This window comes from Drosophila grimshawi, unplaced genomic scaffold (genome assembly GCF_018153295.1).
Source record: "Drosophila grimshawi isolate 15287-2541.00 unplaced genomic scaffold, ASM1815329v1 contig_848, whole genome shotgun sequence".
NCBI classification, from domain to species: domain Eukaryota; kingdom Metazoa; phylum Arthropoda; class Insecta; order Diptera; family Drosophilidae; genus Drosophila; species Drosophila grimshawi.
Window position 1 is genome coordinate 22,661,682 of NW_025063692.1, and position 22,444 is coordinate 22,684,125.

Below are 22,444 nucleotides of genomic sequence, written 5' to 3' on the forward strand. Positions count from 1 at the left end.
CCAAATCAATTGCCAACATTCAGTCGGAAGGCTAATGGAACTGGGCGATGCTTGATTACTTGATCGCTATCATAACGATTTGAATGTCCTTTTATTATTACGTGTCATTTAACTTATGACAAATAAAATCGTTATTCTAAATTTAAATGCATATATACTATATACTAATCGATAACACAATTTGAATAAAAGATGTTGATTTTTTTAATATATTAAAATTTTTATTAATGCATTTCAGTGTAAAAATTAAAATGACACATTTTTTCCTTACGTAAATTTCACATGTTTCTTTCTCCTTACTTGCGCTCGTTCGCTTCCTTGCATTTTGTGGAACGACAAATATAAAACAAAATACATATACATATATATATTGTATATATATATACTTATATCATCAATTGCAATCATTTATGTAAATAAAATTGCAATTTTATTGTTTTACATATTCACTGTTCATCCTTGCTATGTTATTGTTTTCAGTTATCTGTATATCTATTTATAAATTTATTAATAATTGATTTAAGCACTATTATTTGTTTGCTGATGATGTTTGCTAATGATGATCTCTTTCTTGCTTATTTTGTACATACAGACGTGTACATAAATTGGCTGTTGAAATTACAGTGTACTTTCACAAACAAATTTAATTTTCTATTTAGCAAAACCCAAACATAACTTAAAATATACTGTGGAGTCGGGGGACTTAAAGGACCGTCGGGTTCTGTCGGTTGAGGGGGTCGACAAAAAAAAAACATTACACATTTCCTGCTTTTGCACATATGTATATTTAGTTACTCTATGCATACATAGATTGCTTACAACAAGTTTTTATTGCATATTCGAACTGAACTTCAGCTAAAACAAAAAAAAAAAAAGAAAAAAAACCAAAAAAAAAAAAAAATTAAATCGCAAATTGAATCGAAGCACATCGAAATAGTCTTACTTTGAAGATGTTAGTATAGTAGAGGCTTAACTATAGTACACGTTTCAGAAAACAAAGAAAATAAAAACTTAAATACAATTCAGATTTGTAAACTAAAAAGCGTTGGGCAAAATTTTCTGTTGGCATTTATAAAATGTGTGAATTTTTTGAGGTACTAATTAACTCACTTGAAATGTACTTGATATGTTGGCTTGATTGTTGAGCAAATCAGATTTGTCAATAAAATGCCAAATTATTTACTTAAAAAAAAAATTGCGATTGTGGATTTTAAGTGTGTTGTCCCGAGTTGCTCGAATTTGTAAACAGTTTAAAACTAAGTAGCTCTCCGATTGCCTTGTGGTATGGTATGGTATGGTATGAATTGGTCGAATGGGGTTATGGGGCGATGGGGTGGGGCGAGTGGCGGGTGGCGGGGCTGGGTGTGGGTGTGGGTCAATATACAAAAATATATATATTATACTAAGATCTTAATGTGGTTACTAACTTGAGTGTAAGCTATTTATACTGAACGGATTTTTGTGTGTAAATATCGATATTCAGATTCTTAAATAATGTGAGATTTTTGTATCAAACGGATTGAAACAAAAACGAAAACGAAAAAAACGAAAAACAATATCGAGCCTGTACAAAATCATACCCGATAAATATGGGTAAACATAGTGACATATCTGTTTTCAATTTCTGTGAGAGATGTGTTTGGGTGTTTATATTTCTTTTATATATGTATATATATATATATTTGTTTTGAAACTGTAATATTTGACGTTGACTTGGAAAATAATGGTAGAATTGCTCATGATTGATTGGCATGGCTGTAAAATCGAATTTAGCTGCATGCCACTTGGCTTGTAATACTTTGCTTCTGTTAGGCACTATTTTATTTCAATTTTTGTTTTGTATTTTTTTTTACTTTATGCATTTCTCTCTCTCTCTCTCTTTCTCTCTCTCTCTCATTATTATGTAGTTTCACTTATGTTTTAGTGTTGTTTATTTTGTAGTTTATTATTTCTCTTATACTTTTTGTTTGGGCTTTTATAAATCGGTATTTGTAATTTGTAATTTGTAATTGTAACTGTTTCATGATTAAAAATTTTTTAAAATAGTAATTTCTCATTTTAACTTTAGTTTTATTATTATTATTGTTACTTTTTACCCCTTTTCAAGTGTTTGTTTGTATTTGTATTTGTATTTGTATTTGTGTGTGTGTGTGTCATTTATACTAATGTTTACATATCCAAAGTTGTTCAATATTTCGTACTATTTTTTTAATTTTTTTTTTTTTTTTGATTTTCATTATTGTTTATGCCTTGTTGTCGATAAATGTACAAATTTCCCTGCTGCATGTCAGTTGCTTATTTTTAGCATGCAGTTGAATTTAGTTTTATTACTAAAAAAAAAAATGCGTATTTGTTTTAATCGTACAACAACGAAATACTTTACATTTATAAATATGTATTATACTTTCATTACCTTCATAAAGTTATAGTTTAGGCTTAGTAACTACATTTACATACGAAAACGATACTATTTTACATTTACAATACAATTTCTTTTATATTAAATTAGTATTAGCATTTTTTTTTTTTTCGTTTTATTGTTGTTTTGTATTTCTTTGTAATTATCGGTGTCGTTCACCAAATGCAGAACCAACCAACGCAAACCATCCAAGTAGTGACCATCGATATCCTTAAAAATGGCACCACAACGGCGCTGGCTAAGGTGCAAGTGCAATTATAAATTAGTTCGCAGCATTTAATATGGCATTAGATCACGATACGCATTTCTATAGAGAGCTGCTTGGCTGCCCAGGTTTGAAGTGGGCCAGCCATCAGCCATTAGAGCTGGATGGTCACGGATTGATTGGAGACTTGATTGGAGTGCACTTGATGCCAAGATCTTTTGCTCACATTGTTCGTTCGATCTTGGTTTTTGTTTGGGTTGTTGTTGTTGTTATTGTTATTGTTTTCAATTTGTTTTTTCTTTTTTTTTGCATTTTTCAAATAGTTTTGCGTATAATAATGCATTTAAATCAATAGTTAATCATTTTAATAACGGTGGATCGTTCGATTCATGCTTAAATGAATTATTATATATTTATACTATAGTTACATAAGTATATAGAGAAATAACATCGTGGTTTATACACACACAGTTGCTAGCAATTTTGTATTTTGTATTTTGTATTGTGTATTTTGTGTTTGTTGTTGTTCTTGCTAACTGCAATTGCATAGAAATAGAAAAATGTGTTTCGAGTAGTTAGTTGTAATGTTGTTTCATGTTGTCGTTGTGCATATTTTTCGTACTCCTCTTCAACGTTAGTAGCTGCTAACAAAGTGTGTGTGTTTTATGCTCCTTAAAGGCAACAACGCTTCGAACCAATGCACTCTCAGCTCAGCTTAGATAATCCTAACAACCTAGCGCAACTGTTGCCAATTTTGAATAAATGTGGCTTAAACAGCAATATACGTTTAATTAAAAATAACTAATGTAATGTTACTTTACATTATTTTCCATAACTCTAATAGCTATAAACACACACAAAAAAAAAAAAACTTGCAATATTTTTGTTATATATTGAATAAAATGTAGAATTCAAGATGTAATTTTGTTTGTTTTCTCTGCGTTTTTCGATTTTTAAAAGTAAAATGATTGACTCTCATTTACTTTGAAAAATCAGCGCTCGACAACTGCTTCGGTTTTTGTATGTTTCGTTTCGCATCAAAAAAAAAAAATAATAAAAAAATAAAAAGCACAAAAATAAAGGAGATAAAAATACAAATTACACACAAAAAATATGTTTTAAGTAACTTTGAGATCATTTAAATGTATTTTTTTTATGTATGTGAATATGTATATAAAAAAAAATTACTTTTCTGACAGTTTCAACTGACACACAATTGCAACGCACAACACAGTAAAGTACAGCACAGTACGGTACAACAGAGTACACTCAAGAAAAAATTCGGTCTACTTTTCAAAACGGACGGTAGTGTCTTTCTACTAGATACCTCTTAAATATTAATTTCAGATAGTTTATTAATTTAACACTTGACATTCTTCTTTTTGTTTTTACGCTTGCGGATAAATGAAGAAATTTAAACATCAGTTTTTGAATTACAAATTTTCTGAATTGAAGAAAACCACTGGAACATTGGCAAAAATTGTATAATATAGTTGTGAGAATAATAATTTGAATTACCTAAAAATACAAAATATTCCTAAAAACACCATATTTTTAGGATTGTCGAGAGAAACCAAGCGCTTCAAAAATGTATTATACAAATTTCGAAATGATTTCGAAAAAACGTTCTCGTTTTCGGCGTGACTCAATTCAATTTAGATGCGAATTTTTTTCAGAGTGTATACAGCACAGCATAATAGCACAGAGCAGCAACAGAGCAAATCCGCACAGACAGACCGATAGAACTATGGAAACCATTCAGCCGAAGGATTGTCCGATTTGTTGTTAAAGGCAATCTAATTTAGCGAACGGACATTTGAAAGGTTGGACAGTCCCAACAGGCTACATACATGATTGATTTAATTGCTGATGCAAGTGCATAAATTACCATACATATAAATGAATATACACGCAATTGGGGGGGGAGGAGGGGTTCGCTTCGGTGTGTGCGTGAGTGACTGTGTGCGTGTGCGCTTCTATGTGTGTGTGGGTGTGTAGATGTGTGTGTATGTGTGTGTGTGTGTGTGTGTGTGTGTGTGTTTGCTGTAGTATAATCAATCGCAATATTTGTATGCACAGCTAACAATTGATGGCCCACCCATTTTACACCAACTACTACTGCTCACAGTCGGGAGCATCGGGAACGACGTCGGTCGCATTGACAGTCGCATTGGCAGCCACATTGACCGCCACGGCCATGGCGGCTGCCGCATTCACCTGGCGCAGCATTCGCAGCTCGTGCGACGCCTCATCGTTGTTAGCATCGTCATCATCATCATCATCGTCGTCATCAGCCTTGCTGCTGACACCCATGCTGCTCAAATTGAGCGCCGCATTCTCAGCGGCTGCGTTCAATTGCGTATACTCCTGAGCGGACAATTTAAGGAACTGTTCATAAGTTGTTAGGTGTTGTTGTTGTTGTTGTTGCTGCTGCTGTTGCTGTTGTTGCTGTTGCTGTTGCTGCTGTTGTTGTTGTGGTTGTTGGTGGTGATCGGCATCAAAGTGCTGGTGTTGCTGCTGTTGCTGCTGTTTGCTATTGTTTGCAACACAGGCGCTGTAGGGCGGAGGCGGTGGACGGTCCTGGTAGGTGACAAGTTGTTGTTGTTGCTGCTGCTGCTGCGTTGAATGTTGCTGCAGCAACAAGTGGGTGCTTTGGCGCAGCTGTTGCTGCAATTGCTGATGTTGTTGTTGTTGCTGCTGCTGTTGCTGTTGCTGCTGTTGCTGTTGCAGCTGGTAGCTATTCTCTGTTTGCACCTGCGCATACATCACTTCATCTACTTGCAGAGCTGAGATGCCACTCAATTGTTGTTGTTGTTGCTGTTGTTGTTGATGTTGTGGCGATGTTGGCGATTGTTTGACAATGGCCGAAACCGTTTCCTGTGCGCTGTGCAACGTTGTCGCTGAGCTGCACGCTTCCTCTGCGCCGCTGGCTACTGCTGCATTGCTGCTGTTGTTCTTGCTGCTGTTGTTATTGTTATTGCTATTGATGGCATTATCATTATGGTTGTTGTTGGTGCTGTTGTTGCTGTTTGTGTTTGTGTTGCTGCTGCTGTGATTATTATTATTGTTACTGTTGCTGTTGCTGTTGTTGTTGTTATTGCTGCTGCTGCTGTTGTTGTTGTTGTTGTTAGTTGTGCTGTTGTTATTGCTGGTATTGTGGCTTCTACTCGTAGTGTTGCTGTTGCTGTTGCTGTATTCGCTGATTTGTGCATTGGTGGGGATCGCGGACAGATTGGGCGCTGCTTCATGCAGCTCATGCTATTCCTTTATAAGGCGATAGATATGATGCGTGGTGCCGCTGTTCTGTGCCGCCACCTCAAACACGTACGCTATGCATAGCAGTGTCTCTTTCGTCTCTTGCGCTCGCATTACCTAGAATCAAATGAAACAAAGCGAGTCAGCACGAGTGCAAAAAGAGATGAAGAGATGAATCATCAGTGATTCCTGATCTGATTGTGGAGAGGAGGGATGAATGCTTCGAACTCACTTGCAGTATTGTAAAGTTCTCGAGCACACTGTTCATCATGTAGGGTTCCAGGTAAGTACTTCAGCTTCAGTAAGAAAATAAATCATGTACTCGCACATGGGCGAGCGCTGAATGCCATAAACGTAGCGATTGTTCTCCAGGCGCGAGTATTCGTGCTCCACCTTTTCCACAACCTGTTTGCCAACGAGCAAACGATTGTCGAGCAGACGAGCTCAATGTTCTCATTGCTTTCGTATCTGCAAGAAACACACAAGCAAACGGTCACAATATCGTTAAGTGAAAGGGGAAAGCCAGAGAGAGAGACAGAGAGAGAGAGAGAGAGTTATAAACTTACTGGCTTGTTACGCCATAGAAATCGCCTGTTTCACTGCCGGTCGTTACGTCCGTGTTGAGATCCGCCCAACATTTAACAAGGTAGAACGCATTCTGTGGACCTTGCTCGTAGAGCTCTTTGAGACCGCCGGATTTCTCCGGAAATTTGTCAAATATTTGTCGTATATCAACAGTCTGCAATTAGTTTTGAATTAGTCATATTCACAATGATTGTCGTTGTTGGCTGAGCTCACCTCAAGTAGCGGATCGGAAAAGGATGGCTTGCCGCCCAGCTGCACGAATAGATGTCGGTGATACTGTGTAGATACAGGAAACAAACCAGTTAGATATGTATAAGTATACACATATATATATATATCGATTTATTTATGATTTCACATACGATTTCATCTCTTTGGATTTCCATGAAGGCCGTAAACTCGAGCAAGCGGAATTTCTGCGTTGCAATGGCGCGTCCCTCCCATGGCAATTGAGCGGGCGGAATACCAGCCTCGATCTCGCCGGACACCGCCGTCGAGGGCTTGCCGGGCGTGTAGGGCGGCTGGGTGAACGGCTTGATGCTGTAATCATAGAAACTATTGGTCAATGCAAATGCGTTATGTTTTTCCAATTGCGGTTTTCGTTTTGGGGCAATGCAACCGCAACGGGCGTTGTCAACTTACTCTTGCGATGTGCTCGGCTGCAGTCCGGGTTGCCAAAATTGCTAAACCATCCATCCAGATAGCAAGACGTGCGAGCAAACAGGGATGGAGAGCGCCAAGGAATAATTAGAAAGAGAGAATAAATGTTATATTCATATTGGATTTGTGAATTAAGTCTCTGTAAGACGTTAAGAACAGTAAGCTAAGCACGAGATTTTTTAATTGACATGGTTACACAGCTGATGATAGCACGCATAAATGATGAGCGATTGATTGATTGATTGACTGATTGACTGATTGACTGATTGGTTGTTTGATTGTTTGCGAGCTTACTAAACAAGTATTACATACGACTACGAATTCGAATACGAATACAGAGGCTAAGTACTCGAATTATCAAAAACTAACACAAAGTTTTGTTAAATATACAACATATACATATACATATATATATATATATATATATTGATAGATCATAATATATATAAATATACGTATTTGTATACAAATATAGATTATTAACAGTTCTTGTTGGCATGTAAAAAAGCAAGGAGTCGATTTCAATGAGCAAGCGAGAACTGAGCAGGTGGGTTTGGGTCTCAAAATAAACAAAAAAGAACCGGAGCACAGTTGAGGAACGAGTAGCGCAAGTGGCGAATAACGAGCAGCGAGCAACGAGTCAAAGGTGGTAAGTAACGAGTGCCAGCGTAACGACTGAAAAGTGATGATTAGCAATAAGTAGAGACCATCAAATGGTAACATTATGAATGTTAGCTGACGTATTTGTGAGTCAAAGGCTAGAGAATATCATGAAGAGTCAGGATGACGACAGAAGCGAGGCAGGTTAATGTGTACATGTGTGAAAGAGAGAGAGAGAGAGAGAGAGAGATTGTAGATAGTTAGCAATGGATAAAGGGGAGCACAAATGGAACACACACTCTAGTAAGAATGGGGCTTGAGAAAAAAGACAGCGAGAGAATGAGCGAGCGAGCGAGAGATAGAGAGAGAGAGAGTGTACACAAACGATGCAACACAACACGTGATCGCCAGAGCAAAGAAAAGTGTGATAATGAGTAGCTGTTGTTGTTCTTGTTGTTGTTGGTGTTGTTGTTGGTGTTGTTGTTATAACTAATGAGAGTGCAACTTGTGCAATTAACTAATTGTGGGAGTTTTATCAGTGTAGATGTGTGCAAAAAAGTGAATTTGATTTGCGAGCGATCTGAGACAGAGACAGAGCGAGAGCGGGAGCGAGAGGGAGTGGGAGAGTGTGAGAGAGAGAGCTGTGGTGTTGCAGTTAGTGGTGGTGGTGATGGTATTGGTGGTTGTTGTTGGTGGTTGTTGTTGTTTGTTTGGAGGATTGTACACCGATGTGAAGTGGCATTTGGCGGTTCGAGTGGTTCGTATTGCTTAGCTTGGATAACATAAACGCTTGCTTACGCCCGGATACAATGGCGGATGGTGCAACGGCGGCGGCGGCGGCGGTGCTGGTTGTGCCCCATCAGCGACAGATGCTGGTGATACGGCACCTGTTGTTGCCTCATTTGGTTGTTGAAGCTGCTGCTGCTGCTGCTGATGTTGTTGTTGCTGTTGTTGTTGTTGTTGTTGTTGTTGTTGTTGTAGGTGGTAAACTGCTGCAACGGCCGCCGCATGTTGGTGATGGTGTGGATGCATGTGGTGCGGCAAATTGTGATGGGAATGGTGGGCGTGGACGTGGGCATGGGCGTGGTGGTTGTGGTGTCGTGGCGACAACGATGTAGGTACTGCTGCAACGGAATTGGACGCCACACCAGACCCAGTAATAGCTGCAACAGCTGCTGCCGGCGACTGTACAGCAGCGGCAGCGGCAGCAGCTGCAGCTGCGGCGGCGGCGGCGGCTGCTGCGGCAACACCCACCTGATGGTGGTGGTGGTGCGGATGATGGTGGTGGTGTTGGTGGTGTGGGTGGTGTGGGTGGTGGTGCTGTGGATGCTGATTGTGGGCGGAATGCGAAAGATGCTTCGAATGGTGCACGCCCGCCGTCAGCGCCGAGGCGGCCAGGGCAAGATTATTGGCCGCCTGTGCGGAGACAATTTGTGAGCTGGTCATTGAGCTCATGGCCTGCAGGGTCTGCTCTTTCTCATTGAGTAAATGCAAGGAGACACCATTGGGTTCCTGGAAAAAGAGTTTCATTTTTTGTTTGTTTTCTTTTTCGATCGCGTGGGTGTGTCTCTGTTTGCCTGTGTGTGTGTGTGTGAGTGTGTGTGTGTGTGTGTGTGTGTGTGTGGCGAGACACGCCAAGCAGAGCCACAAGGGCTGATCGAGCTACTGACGTCACACAGCTGGGGATAACTGACAAATGGGTAACACAAAGCCACAAAACTCACTTGCTGTTTTACAAAACACACGCCGATGTCACTCAACACGCACACACGCGGCGCCTGATGGTATGTGTGTGTGTGTGTGTCTGTGTGTGTGTGTGTGTGTGTGTGTGTGTGTGTGTGTGTGTGTGTGTCTGTGTGTGTGTGTGTGTGTGTGTGTGCGTAAACGTGAAAAAATGAACTGAAATCGCTAAAACTGATTCTGATGCTGTTTCTAACTGGTCTGGTGGTCTTCTGGCGTGGACCCCACTTGCAACTGAAAAACACATCCTTGCTTTTCATGCTCATCGTTAGGTTTGAAAATTTGAAACTTGAACTCAAAATACTGTGAATGTGAAGCAGCAAAGTTCAATTCACACATAATGCATTTAGAAATCATCATCATTTTTAGAGGTGCAAATATGGTAAATATATAAGTAAAAACATTCTCGCACTTTGTGATACTTTGTGTGAATTCAATTTTACGATAACTGAGAGAAAAAAAAGAGGAAGAAAACCCAAATAAATAATGTACTTATGCAAAGCAAGTGGACAATTAACGACAGATGGTTACTCCTCACACTTCACTTTCTTGTTGCTGCTTGTTCTTTGATACGAGTATACCTGAATGAACGTACGTACGATATATATATATATACATTGGTTGTTTGGCACACTTACGACTTTGATTTTAGCTTGGATCTCACGGAGTTTCCGTCTGGCGAGCACCTGAATGTGGGAGCTCACTTGTTTACGAGTTCTCGTCTTGCCCGTGCGCAATTTGATGTAACGCGCGATTAGCTCGTTGCGCCCTGTAATGGAAAAAACAAAAACAAAAACAAAAAGAAAAACAAAAAGAAAAAGAAAAACAGAAACAGAAACGAAAACAAAAAACAAATGAAAACCAATTAAATAATGCAATCCAAATAGTTTACACATCAACAGACACTCAAATAATTATACATGCTTATGAGAATTGTAATTTGAACATTTCCAAATAGATATGCATTTTGGGCGTCTGCTTAAGCATTGCATAATACCCTTAAAAAATATATATATAAAAAAAACTAGTGTAGTCTGGGTATTTGGAATAATTTGGAAATCTACAACATTATTCTTTGAAAATATCAGAGCCAGAGACACTTGTGTCACGGTGTAAGATGATTATTATTATGATGATCATCTCACTGTCGGAATCCAATTGTTCAGCAATGCAATCAAATCATTCTTAATTCTTAATAAATTAAAAGAATTCGCAACATTTTCTTTTTCAAAAACCAATTCACAATGAGATTATGAGATGTCATTTTTCCTGCCTGTTTGAAACCTGTACTTATTTTATATGATTTGAAAGTTATTTAAATTAGCTTTTCAAAATGTATAAACTTGTATGTATGTGTAGCCATCTCGTAGATGTAAACATTGTTAGTGGATTAGGTTGTATACCAATCTTAAAACGTATTCATAAATATTGCGAAAGTGCTTTAATTCTTTTAGTCCCTGAGATGCATGTCTACAAGGCTAAATAAATATGTCTTTTTATGCAGATACAAATTATACATTATTTACATATTATATATATTTGCACAACATCATATACCCACAATATATATATACATATATATATATGTATATATTATATACATACAAATCATGGAAATGTATTTAGAAGTCGCGACATCAGCTGCCGGTTGCCGGTTGAATCCCTATGGGATGAATCGAAAGCTGCTTGAGTTGAGCACAATTTCCATTGAAAGCCCGACGACGACAAAATTTAAACGTGTAAGCAGAATGTGCCCCAAACTGACGTCAGTGTCGTTGCCTTGGCATTGCCCCATTGCTGCTTGGAAGGCGGTGGGTGGTGGGTCATCCTTTTAGGTTTTAGCTTTGGCTTAGCAGCAGCAGTAAGGCAGCAAAGGCAGCAAAGGCAGTCGACGACTCCTGCTCTAGACAGCGATTCCGCTTTTATTGTACACACGCTTATGCGTTCACTAATTACATTCTTGGCATAGTTTCAGTTCTAACCGAATAAAATTATTTTCAGCAACTCAAACCCCATTGTACAGGGGAGGCGGGCAAACAGTCAGGCAGCCAGGCAGCCAGGCAGTCAGGCTGCCAGGCAGCCAGGCGCACGCATATTACCGGATCCAGCGCACAATGTTCGGGGGCTGCTTGTGTTGGGGTTCGGTTAAGAATTACTAGCGTACAGACACAGGCATACAGATATACAGACACAAACTCAGGCACACAGACACGCAGCCACCCACCAACTAACCCAGGCAACCCACCACCTACTAATGCTTTTGTTAACGCCCTTGGCTCCCCATCCAGCCAGGGTGGAATCCAATGATGCTGCACACTTTGTCTTGGAGCCGACTAAAAAGGCTACTTCAGTTGGTATCAAAATCAATAGGTAACCAACCAATCCCACCTGATACCTAAAACTGGTTTAATGCGCCAGTTTTGAAATGTGCAATTCAAATATATGCATATTAGTCTGTTTGCCATAATATTTAAGCCAAAGTAGTTCATACAGTTCACATTACTGATTCGATTCATTATGCAGACTTAATAGTCACGCAAAGAGCAATTTCTAATAAAAAACGAAGTTAACTCCGTTTGAAAATAAGAGGTTTAACAATTGCTTCGATATACAAATACATATTTATATATATTTCTGTGCGTAACTGGTTCATCTAGTTCACTTGGTTGGTTCATAGTACAGAAGTGTGGTGCCCTGAACCCCAACTGTGCGTAGATGCCAAGTAACGTCCCAAGTCTCTCACTCAACGACACACACACATCACACACAGCACAGATACACACACAGACACACACAGACACACTCACAGAGACAAGCGCGAACAATTCGTAGATACTTAATATGAATAGGAAGAGCGGAGCATTTCAATTTCTTCACGCTTTAAATCTTTGCAAATCGATGGGCCATGGCCCAAAAAAAAAAAAAAAAAAAGGAAGAGCGGAATTCAAATGGAATTTATGGCAAAACTTTGTGTGCGACACAAGTATGCAAAGATGTGTGTGTGTGTGTGTGTCTCTGTGTGTGTGTGTCTGTGTGTGTGTCTATTTTTTGTACTGTGAGTAAAATGGATATTATGTGATTTAATTATATGGAATTGTTTTGTGCCGCTTGTATGACTTATAGAAATGAATCACATTAAGCGATTCAAATCCAAAACAAATGTTGAATCCATTTGGCATGCTTGCATTTCACAGTTTGAATCCATTATCTAAACTAAAATACACACATATGTTGTTAATTTGTCGTTAACTAATACTAAATACATTTAAATCAATTAAACCGAGTGCACAGCACTATGTGTGTTGAGTCGGTCGACGGTTCGACGGTTCGGCGTTCGGCAATTTAAATCATTGACATATGTATGTCAATTAAATTGCTGCTATCTAGCATCGAAAATGTTAATTAATTATGTGAAAAACTGACCCCAAGGTTTATTGCAGTTCACATTGCTCAATTGATATTCGTTGATCGCGATAGGTGCAGCTACTAATTGAATAAACACATCTCTTTCACAGTTGCACACTGCGAAAATACTCCTCAAATATCTTACAAATACACAATAAACAATACAAGTTATTGTGTGTACGCTTATCGATATCAATTCAGATAATTGTCAAGTCTAATTTTCTTTCAAGTCGCATCTGCCCAGACTTTATTGGAGCGTGTTAAAAAGCATCCGCTCGCACCACACACACACACACACACACACACACACACATATGCCAATGTGGGAAAGGTTAGTCGGTCAATTGATGTGTCGTTGTTTTTTATAAATCATAAGCTCATCTATAATATATTTTATTATTATGCTCTTTCAGTTCCAATTGAATAACAACAAATTGATAGACCAAAAATAAAGCCAATAACTGGTTTTAGGATAGGAAACATATTTTTGCTGGCTTCGATCTGCACACATTTATAAAATGAAGGATCGAATGGAAATCGGTTCAGCTGTGACCCAGTTATGACATGCGAGGAGTTCATGTACAAATTTGATTCGCCCCACAATCTATATAAATATATAATTTTGTACTAGCTGCCAAATTCAATGTCATTGCAAAATAGCTAAGCCGTTAAGGTAATTGGATTTTACAATTTAAAAAACCGACCGATTCTTACTATGAAAGCTATGATATAGTAGCTCGATGTGGATAGTTCTTTCTCCACATGTTGTTCATTCAAGAACCAATCATTCGACCGATCGTTCCTATGCCAGCTACATACATATATGAAATGGTCTCCTTAAATGCGTAACAAACTTCACGACTAAATATACAAATTCTCTGCAAGGATGTCAAAACTGAGTATTTATAAAAATTACAGTTAAAAACTTATTCGAAAATATCATGTTGCAACTGTGGCACAATATTGTTAGGAATAGCACGAATTGTATGAGTGAGCATGACGAATGTTTTTTATATTGTTTGTTGCACATTTAAACCAAACTAATTTTTTCAGTGAATTGAATCCAGTAGTTAGCTCGTGATTTAATGGTACTTCAAACGAGGTAAACTTTCTAAATAGATAAAAGAAACATTTAATCCTGCACAGCCAATTTGGCTACCATATAAAATGAGTGGCCGCAGCTAATCGAGAAGAGCCCCAACAGCGAGCAAATGCACACAAATTTAATCATACACACACACATTGATATCTGTATATATATAAATATATGTATATATGTATGTGCATGTGCATGTGTATGTGTTTGTAATAGCTATTGCCAAGTCGCCACTATCGGCGCCACATATTTGTGGCAGCAGCTGGAGGAAGTGGCAGGCAAAAAAGTTTCCAGGCCACAAATTTCACAGTAGGCAGCATCAACAGCTAGCGGCATCAGCATCAGCAACAGCAACAGCAATAGTTGCCCCCTAAAAACGCGCTGCATGCAGCTGTCCATCCGCCATGTCATGTGTCATAAACTAGTGGGTGCATGTGGGTGCATGTGCATGTGTGTGTATGTGTGTGTGTGTGTGTCTATGTAAATATTTTGAAAATTAACAACCAAACAATGGTTATATTTTCACACATAACGCAGCGGCGACAGCAGCAGCCACAACAGTGTGCTACCCACCCAAGGCACCTACTTCCCCCAGCAACGATTTACCGATATTTTGATGGCTAATGCAGCGCAGTTGTCTCGTGTTTAGCCCGCAGCCAAAACATTTTTCCAATTTGCCAACAACAAACACAACAAGAACGGCGCGTTGCTCGCTGGTCGGCTTTGGCAGCAACTCTTGCAGCTGGCGGGCGTCAAGGAATTCCGAGAGTGGTTGCATTAGCCACGTGTTGCCAATAAATAAAATTTTCGCCGCATCTTGTCACAATGTTTCGCATATTTGGGCAAATCGCTTAAAGAGTAGTGCAGCTCAAGCATCGAACCGATGGCGGCGCTACTACAGTACAACTAATTTATAACGAACCAACCGATACTCCGATACTGTTTGAGAATTCTAATACTAATAAGTATATTTTTATACCAAATTTGCTTGGCTATGCAATAATAATTATGCACATATCAAATTTGTTTAAATGTATACACATAATAATATAATGACTACAAGTTTTACTATCATTAAATATGCATGCGGAATATGCAAGAACTTTTAGTAACAAAGTGTTATAATAAAATACGAATTTAAACAATTGTTATTAGAGATCTCAGAGACTACAAAACTAGACTAGAATATAACTTCTCCCCATACGCATATATATATTGATATTGATTGACGATAGCAACAAAAGCAACATCAATTTGTTGGTTTGTGAATAAATCAGATGGAATATTTAGAAATCAATATCAATTATCTAATACATTATTCAGTAAGTAGATCAAATCAAACAATAATCGAACATCTTCATCAACTAATAATCAGCCAAGTTCAAAGCTATATATTTTTGAATTCTAGTATTATATTATATATATACCAATGGATATATATAAATGATTTGATGGATATGATAATATCTGTATAACATATACATATGTTAAGGTATCATAAATTCTCAAAGCAGAACTCCACAAATCACATTGCTTCGTTGCTTCTCATGGCTCAATGCTTGCAACGGGGGTAGTCAAGGTGGGATTTGCAGTTTTCTGCTGCCCCAAAAACAGCCCCTTTCCTCCAATCTGCTCCACAATAGCCGAAAAAAAAACAACAAACAAGAGCCGGAGCGGTGCAATGAAGGTGTCAGCTCGTGCTGACGGCAAGGTGAGCCAAAGTGAAAAGTGAAAATTAATTACTTGCTCAAATACAAAAAGCATTCAGGCAATGGACACGAACGAACAAGCCGTAGCCGAAAAACAACAAGCAGACAAAGGACGAAAGGACGAATGGGCATTGGGCGAGTCCGAGCATAAAATGAAAACAATATCCTCTGGGACATAAATTACAAAACTTGTTGTTTATGCGTGTAGACGTCTCAAATAAAACACACACACATACACAGGATGCGGCTAGCAGCAGCAGCAACACTAACAACAGCAGAATATCACCAGACCATGCCTATCTCTATCTTTCTCCCTCTCTCGCTCCTATTAATGTGTGTGTGTGTGTTGGGTGGAAAGAGGCGCAGCATTCTCACAATTTGCCATCGTAATTCCATTGAGCCGCCATTTGGGTGCGGCCAACAGCGGCTAAAACAGCAGCAGCAACAGCAGCAGCAGCAGCAGCAACAGCAGCAGACGGAGACAACACGCCGACGGCGTCGTATGTCCTTTTAGCTTTTATTGTAAATACTACAACGCCCGCCTACACGCCCACTGCTACAGTATTCTCACACAATAACACACACACACACACACAACACTGCTCACGTTTACAATTTTACTTGTCAGCACATTTAGCCCCACTCCAACAGTTGCTGTACACGGTGTCAAACTTTGAACGCCGCTGCCATCGCCTGTTGCCGTTCCCAACCCTACCCCTTTCCAACCCTACCACCCACTTTCAGCAGCAACCTGGGCGCACAAACCGCTTTGACGCAACTTTCAACTCAAGGTTCAAAGTACGGAATTTATGTTTTCTTTACACGGACGCCGCAAACATACGCCAAAAAAAACAAAAACCAAAAAAGAGGAAAATTAAATAACAAACAAAAAAAAAACAGTAAGAATGCTCTGGTCTATAGAGCTCTAGTACGAGATACCCTGGGTTTCTTATTTTTTGGGATGTGATCAGTAATATGTCACGATATATTTTATATACCTGTCAAATTGGGGCTTCTTTTGCTATCGGATATTAAATATTCATGAAACGGCGAGAGTTTCCGTTCAAATAATCTCAATAAATACATTCAATTTTTTAGTCTCTGAGCAATAGAATGCTAATTTTGTAATGCATTCTAATTTTAAAGATTTTTGTAGAAAAAAATCAAGAACTCGTTCATTTTGAAATATGAATTACATGAAAATAAATAGCCGATAAATCAATAATAATCGATATTTGATGTTCATCGAATTTAGTATTTGCTCATAATTTGATCGATTTAATTTAAAAATATATACATACATAAATGTATTATTAGATGAAATAAATAAATGATCAATCGATCATTTGACGATTTATGGGTTAATCAATTATTCAACTCGATTAATAAACTAAACTCCAAAATTCGCTTAACGTTGACTCTAAAGTTATTTACATATTTACAGCATTTATCTGTCTTCCCCACTTGATTTATATAGTTTATGATTAGTGATCTAAAGACTACTTTTTTCGCAGTTTTAATATACTGTTTGCAGGGTATGGGAATACGAAAAAGAAAACCAAACTTTGGCCACCGCAAAAATTCCTTTTTGTTTTCTGTTTTTACACAACCAACCGATGGACACAGAGACAGACAGACAGACAGACATACACACACACACATACAAGCACACGCACAACACATGAGAGAAGGAGATAAGTCAGAGTCAACCAAAGTGGAGAGTTCAAGTATCTATAATATATATATAGAAGGCACATATATATACAAAATAGGTGTGAATCTAATCGAATGAAATATTATCTTTTTCATATACAGATATATGCATATAGTTCACAAGATTAAGAAACTTAAATTTTTATTTTTATATTTGTATGTTGAAACGAGTTGAAATTGGTGTCGAAATGTTGCACTTACCATACATTTTACCCTCGTCTGATAATATAATCTTTCTGCGTCCACATGGTGGATATATTGACAGTGCCTCTTGAAAGCTTTGCTCAATGTCCGGACTCCAGACACCCTCGGCATCGGCGGATGATAAATCCTTTTCGTCCTGCAATAAGTCAATATCAAATATATATATATATATATATTTATGTTTATTATGTATGTATTATATATATGTATATAGATAGTTCTGGATTTAATCAGGCGACAATCATCATTTTGAAAAGTCAGCGTAGTCAAAGTCTATTACTTTACCTTGGAAATTGCGGTCAAATAAATCATTTAGGTAGGGACATGCTTCCAATTAGGTGTCCCATGTCTTTTGTCATACTGATAAAGTCAATTATATTGATTGCCCTGCCCTCGTAGAATATTCACAGATACCAGCCAGAGCAGTTGTTAATGATTAGGTATACGTATGAATGTAGAAGTGGAAGTATTTTGGGCCATCGTCATTTTGCAAAACGATGTTTGCTTTCTAGCCCTTAAATGAACACAGCCTGGTCTGGCTCCCACGTACCTGCCAATTCTAAGACCTACAAATGCAGTTTAACTCATGTTTGCGCAATCATATGCATATTGGAGTTGACCTCATGGCCAAATGTCCTATATATCCTATCCTTTATGTCTGATCCTTTGCATAACTACTTGCTCAGAGAGCATTTAGAAATGTAGCATGGCTATTCAGATAGTTAAAATGATGTTGCTGTTCCACCTGTGGATTGCAATAGTTGTGTTGTGTGGTAAACTGTAATACTTACATCGCTCATGTCGCCAACATCCAAGTTTTTACTGTCCACCATGCTGCCATTTGTGTCTGCCGATCCCAGGGGACCAGGAGGACCGGCATTCACTGGTGGCCACGGAGATGGTATGGTGCCGGGTCCGACTGTAATGGAAAAAAACCAAGCAGAAAGAAAACATTTTAGATGCGTGTCTGAAAAGGTGTGTGCGTGTTTTGAGTATGTGTATGTGTGTGTGTGTGTGTGTGTGTGTGTGTTAAACCTGTCACACATTTAAAATGCAGCTTAAGCTCAATAAATCCGTGTCATAGTCAGCGCAACCCCAACACTCCGGAGCACGCCCAACCTAACCTGTCTAACAAACACGACCGGGTGTCCGTCCGGGTGTCCGTCCGGGTGTCCGTCCGGGTGTTGATATGCATTATGAATTTGCGTGCTGTACCAGATGAAAAGCGCTTCAGCACACACTTAAGTACGCTTTCCATTTGATAACAATGGCGCCAATAGCCATCGAAGCTGTGCGACGAGGCGCGCGGGCAGAAGCGGGGGTGGATGTGGATAGGCGTTGCGAGGCGCGTTAGACAACGAGACAATCAACGCGCCTACTCTAAATTGATAATCATCATGTACCACACCATGTCGGCGCACAACTATGTAAGCACTTGGCTAAATACATCAACGAGGGGCACACATACTCGTACACCAACTTACTATTCACAAGTGGCATATGTGTGTGGTGGCATCATCTTGTATGGAGACACGTGCACACTTTAATCGGGTCAATAACCATGTTCAATGTGCAACTAAGTAACTAAGGCATACGAGCTAACTAAATCAAATTGACTCTGGAGTTTGTTATATAATTGAGTCGTGAGGCCTTAAAGGCCTTACACAATTTATTAATCAGTCTTATGGTATTTCTGGTGAAAACTTCTGGTTTATTATAAGTCATTGCTTAACTAAACCAAATTAAAGTTAAGTTGAGTTGCTCAACTCAAAGAGATATTAAAATAAGTTAAATAAAGTATCTAACCGTATTGCTACAAAAATAGTCGCAGTATCGTGTCAAGTGTTGTAGTCAATAAATCGATATTATTTCAAAAAAGGAAAGATTGGAAGGTTTTGCCTGGTTGCTATCGGAAATCTATATGCATCGATATTCAGAATATTTTGAATGTTATCGATAAAATGAAATATTTTTTGATTTGCGCGGGATATACCAGATCTTTTCAAATTCAAAGTCGCAAGTGATTGTGATCCTGGGCTGTTGATTCTGATCAATAATATAAATATTCAATGGGCTCAGAGATGCCTTCTTCTGCCTGTGACCTAATTGTGCACACAACCATTAAGGCCTTCTTAGCCACTTTTAATGCGTCCAGAAAATAAAAACTTTAGAACGAGTTTCATACGCAAATCAAAGATGAAACTCCGGATTCATCTTTGGCTAAAAGCTTCCCAAACCCATTCAAGCCCAGACCCGTGCGTGGCACAAATATGGCACCTGGCTGTTGGCAACTTGTACTCGTAAAAATAAATCAATTGAACGACATCAACAACTTGCCAATTTAAGGAATAGTTGGAAATGTACATTCCCAAGAAGATTTCGGTTATTATTGACCTGCCCAAAGGCCTTATTATCTAATAGCTGCATCATAAGTTACAGAAGCAGCGGCGATAAGGGCTGGACTGCCTCTACCTGAGCAAGTGCCCCTCGTCCCTTAGCTAGGTAGGCTACGAGGCAATAACAATGGGATTGCGTTTTTTCTTTCGGCGACTACGATTTAGACGCTGTCCAAGTGTCAAACTCACCGGATAGAGCCTTGAATTCCTCGAGGGAATCCAAATGTTTGGAGAACGGCGCCACTTTGGAGCCGTTGTCTGTGTCGTTTTTCAAATAAATTTTGGAATAATTCTCAGAGCACAACAGATTTGAAAACAAAACGCACACAAACAAAAAGCACAAAATTCAGTTATTTCGAATCATGAAAAAGTATTTAGAACGTTTTTTGTTTTTGTTTTTGTTTATTTTTCTGACAAGGCGGTCGTTGTTTCAGTTGATTTTATGAGTTAAATATTTGTCGCATTTTTATTTGAATTTTAGAGGGGGTGCTTGGGGGCGTTTTGGCACAAGGGGAGGCAGCACACGGCAGCGGGGGAGGACTTAAAGAGCAAAAGATTAGCGAAGAATTTTCTATTTGGCTTTTTTACTCAGAGACAGACGCACGCACAAAAGCCGAGCAGGAGAGCGACAGAGAGGAGACAGCGAGCGAGCGAGAGAGCGAGAGAAAGCGAGAATGGAGATAATAAGAAAACGCGTCTGTTTGATTGGAACGCGCAGTGAAAACTGAAATGCCTTTTTATGTTTCACTAATTTTCTGGTTTTTGTTTTGTGCGTTTCTTTGGCCCTTGCTCCTGCGGCTGCTGCTGCTGCTGCTGCTGCTACAGGGGATGGTTGTCAGCGCGACAGGATGCAGTCTCAGTCGCAGTCCAAGTTTCAGCTAAGGGCACAGCCAGTGCCGCACAATAGCACACACACACACACACATACACACACACACACACACATACGCGCGCACACACAGACACAATTAAGGGAAGGCGACCAAAAATGCCAGTGTCGACGTCAACGTCGACTGCGACGCGTCGTGCGTCATGGTATATGAGAATCAGGGAAATTCCAAGAACCACCAGCAAAGAAATTTCATTTCAAATCATGTTTTTAGCTTGCCTCCCTCCCCGCCCCGCCCCCCATCCCTTGTCGCTCTGGTCAAAGCTTTAGCAAATTCTCAACTGTACAATATTGCGCAGTTCAGTTAGATCTAGGGTACTACATGTAGGGGGGTAAGGCGCACAGGCGCACGATAACAACACACAAAAAAAAAAATAACGAAACGGTGCAACTATTTAATAATAATGCGCGGCGGCGGCTGCATTGCTGCAGGGGGTTGCTTGTGTGATATATGTAGACCTTGCTTTTAGGGGTGACTATGCCATTTTTCATAATCTCACACAGATATACACACACACACACGCACACACACACACACACACGCACACGTGCTCAATTTGTGTAGATATATTATCATATTCAGTTTTTGGGTTGCAACGCTTCCGGTTCATTGTAATTTCCAATCAGACAAGACTAGGCTCAAACTCGGACTCAGACTCGGCTTACAGCTGCTGTAGCGGTTGGACATTAATAAGGGAATGTGCGTGTGTGTGTGTGCGCGTGTGTGCGTGTGTGCGTGTGTGTGCATTTTCTGTTGTCCTTGCTACCCTTGCGTTGGCAATTGGAATTTATGGTATTTATTATTTTTGCTTGCATTTCACTATTTTCTCCTGCTTTATTCACGCTTGTGACTATGAACAGCTGTCCTTCGGCTCCTTCACAAAATGTTGTACAAGTCGTGGTGGTGCTATTGGTGGTGGTAGTGGTGATGGTGGTGTTGCTGCCGCTGCAGGATCAGTCACCCCACTTGAAATGCCAGTGTGTGCTTCTGTTTGTGTATGTGTGTGTGTGTGAGTGTGCTCATGATGCGTGAGCAATAAGGCTGGCCAGTTAATGGGGTGATCCCTATTCAAATCTGTACAGCAACCCCAACCCCAACACAGCACCAAAAATGTCCAGCAATGTGCCAAAGAGAAGAAAAAGCGATTACTTTGGGCACACCGAAGATTAGATACCCTTGTAGATCGGCGTCAAGTTGCCGACATCTAAATTGTATTATAAAAGTAAGAAAGGCACCGATTATTGCTACGAATGCTATATGATATAGTAGTCTCATGTATACTCCTTTATAGCTTCTTCTCCAAATATTTAGAGCTTAAAAGCACGTTTAACTTATGAGTTTGGAGAGCAAAAAAGTTTTTGATACAAGAAATCATCATTTGACAGATTGTACCTCAACTCTATTGATCGGTAGTGACCGAGAAACAGACATGGCTATATCGATTTGGCTGCTGATGCTGATCAAGAGAATATATGCATTAGTGGATCGGGGACGTCTCCTTCAATGCGTTGCACACATTAAGAGAAAATGTGAATGCCCTCTGCAAGGGTATAGAAACACTCGCAAC

At 39.2% G+C, this 22,444-nt stretch overlaps 1 protein-coding gene across 1 annotated transcript; it reads right to left on the reverse strand.

The window, feature by feature from the left end:
* Window positions 1-5,723: 5,723 nt before the first annotated feature.
* On the reverse strand, window positions 5,724-20,259 carry LOC6571690 (protein scalloped). Its single transcript, XM_043216117.1, is given in 13 exon segments — window positions 5,724-5,996; window positions 6,112-6,159; window positions 6,162-6,295; window positions 6,298-6,347; window positions 6,446-6,618; window positions 6,678-6,740; window positions 6,827-7,004; window positions 7,107-7,147; window positions 8,523-9,236; window positions 10,103-10,233; window positions 17,589-17,727; window positions 18,383-18,510; window positions 20,177-20,259. Coding segments are annotated over 12 exon segments (1,827 nt in total). The 5' UTR covers window positions 18,425-18,510; window positions 20,177-20,259; the 3' UTR covers window positions 5,724-5,882.
* Window positions 20,260-22,444: the final 2,185 nt, after the last annotated feature.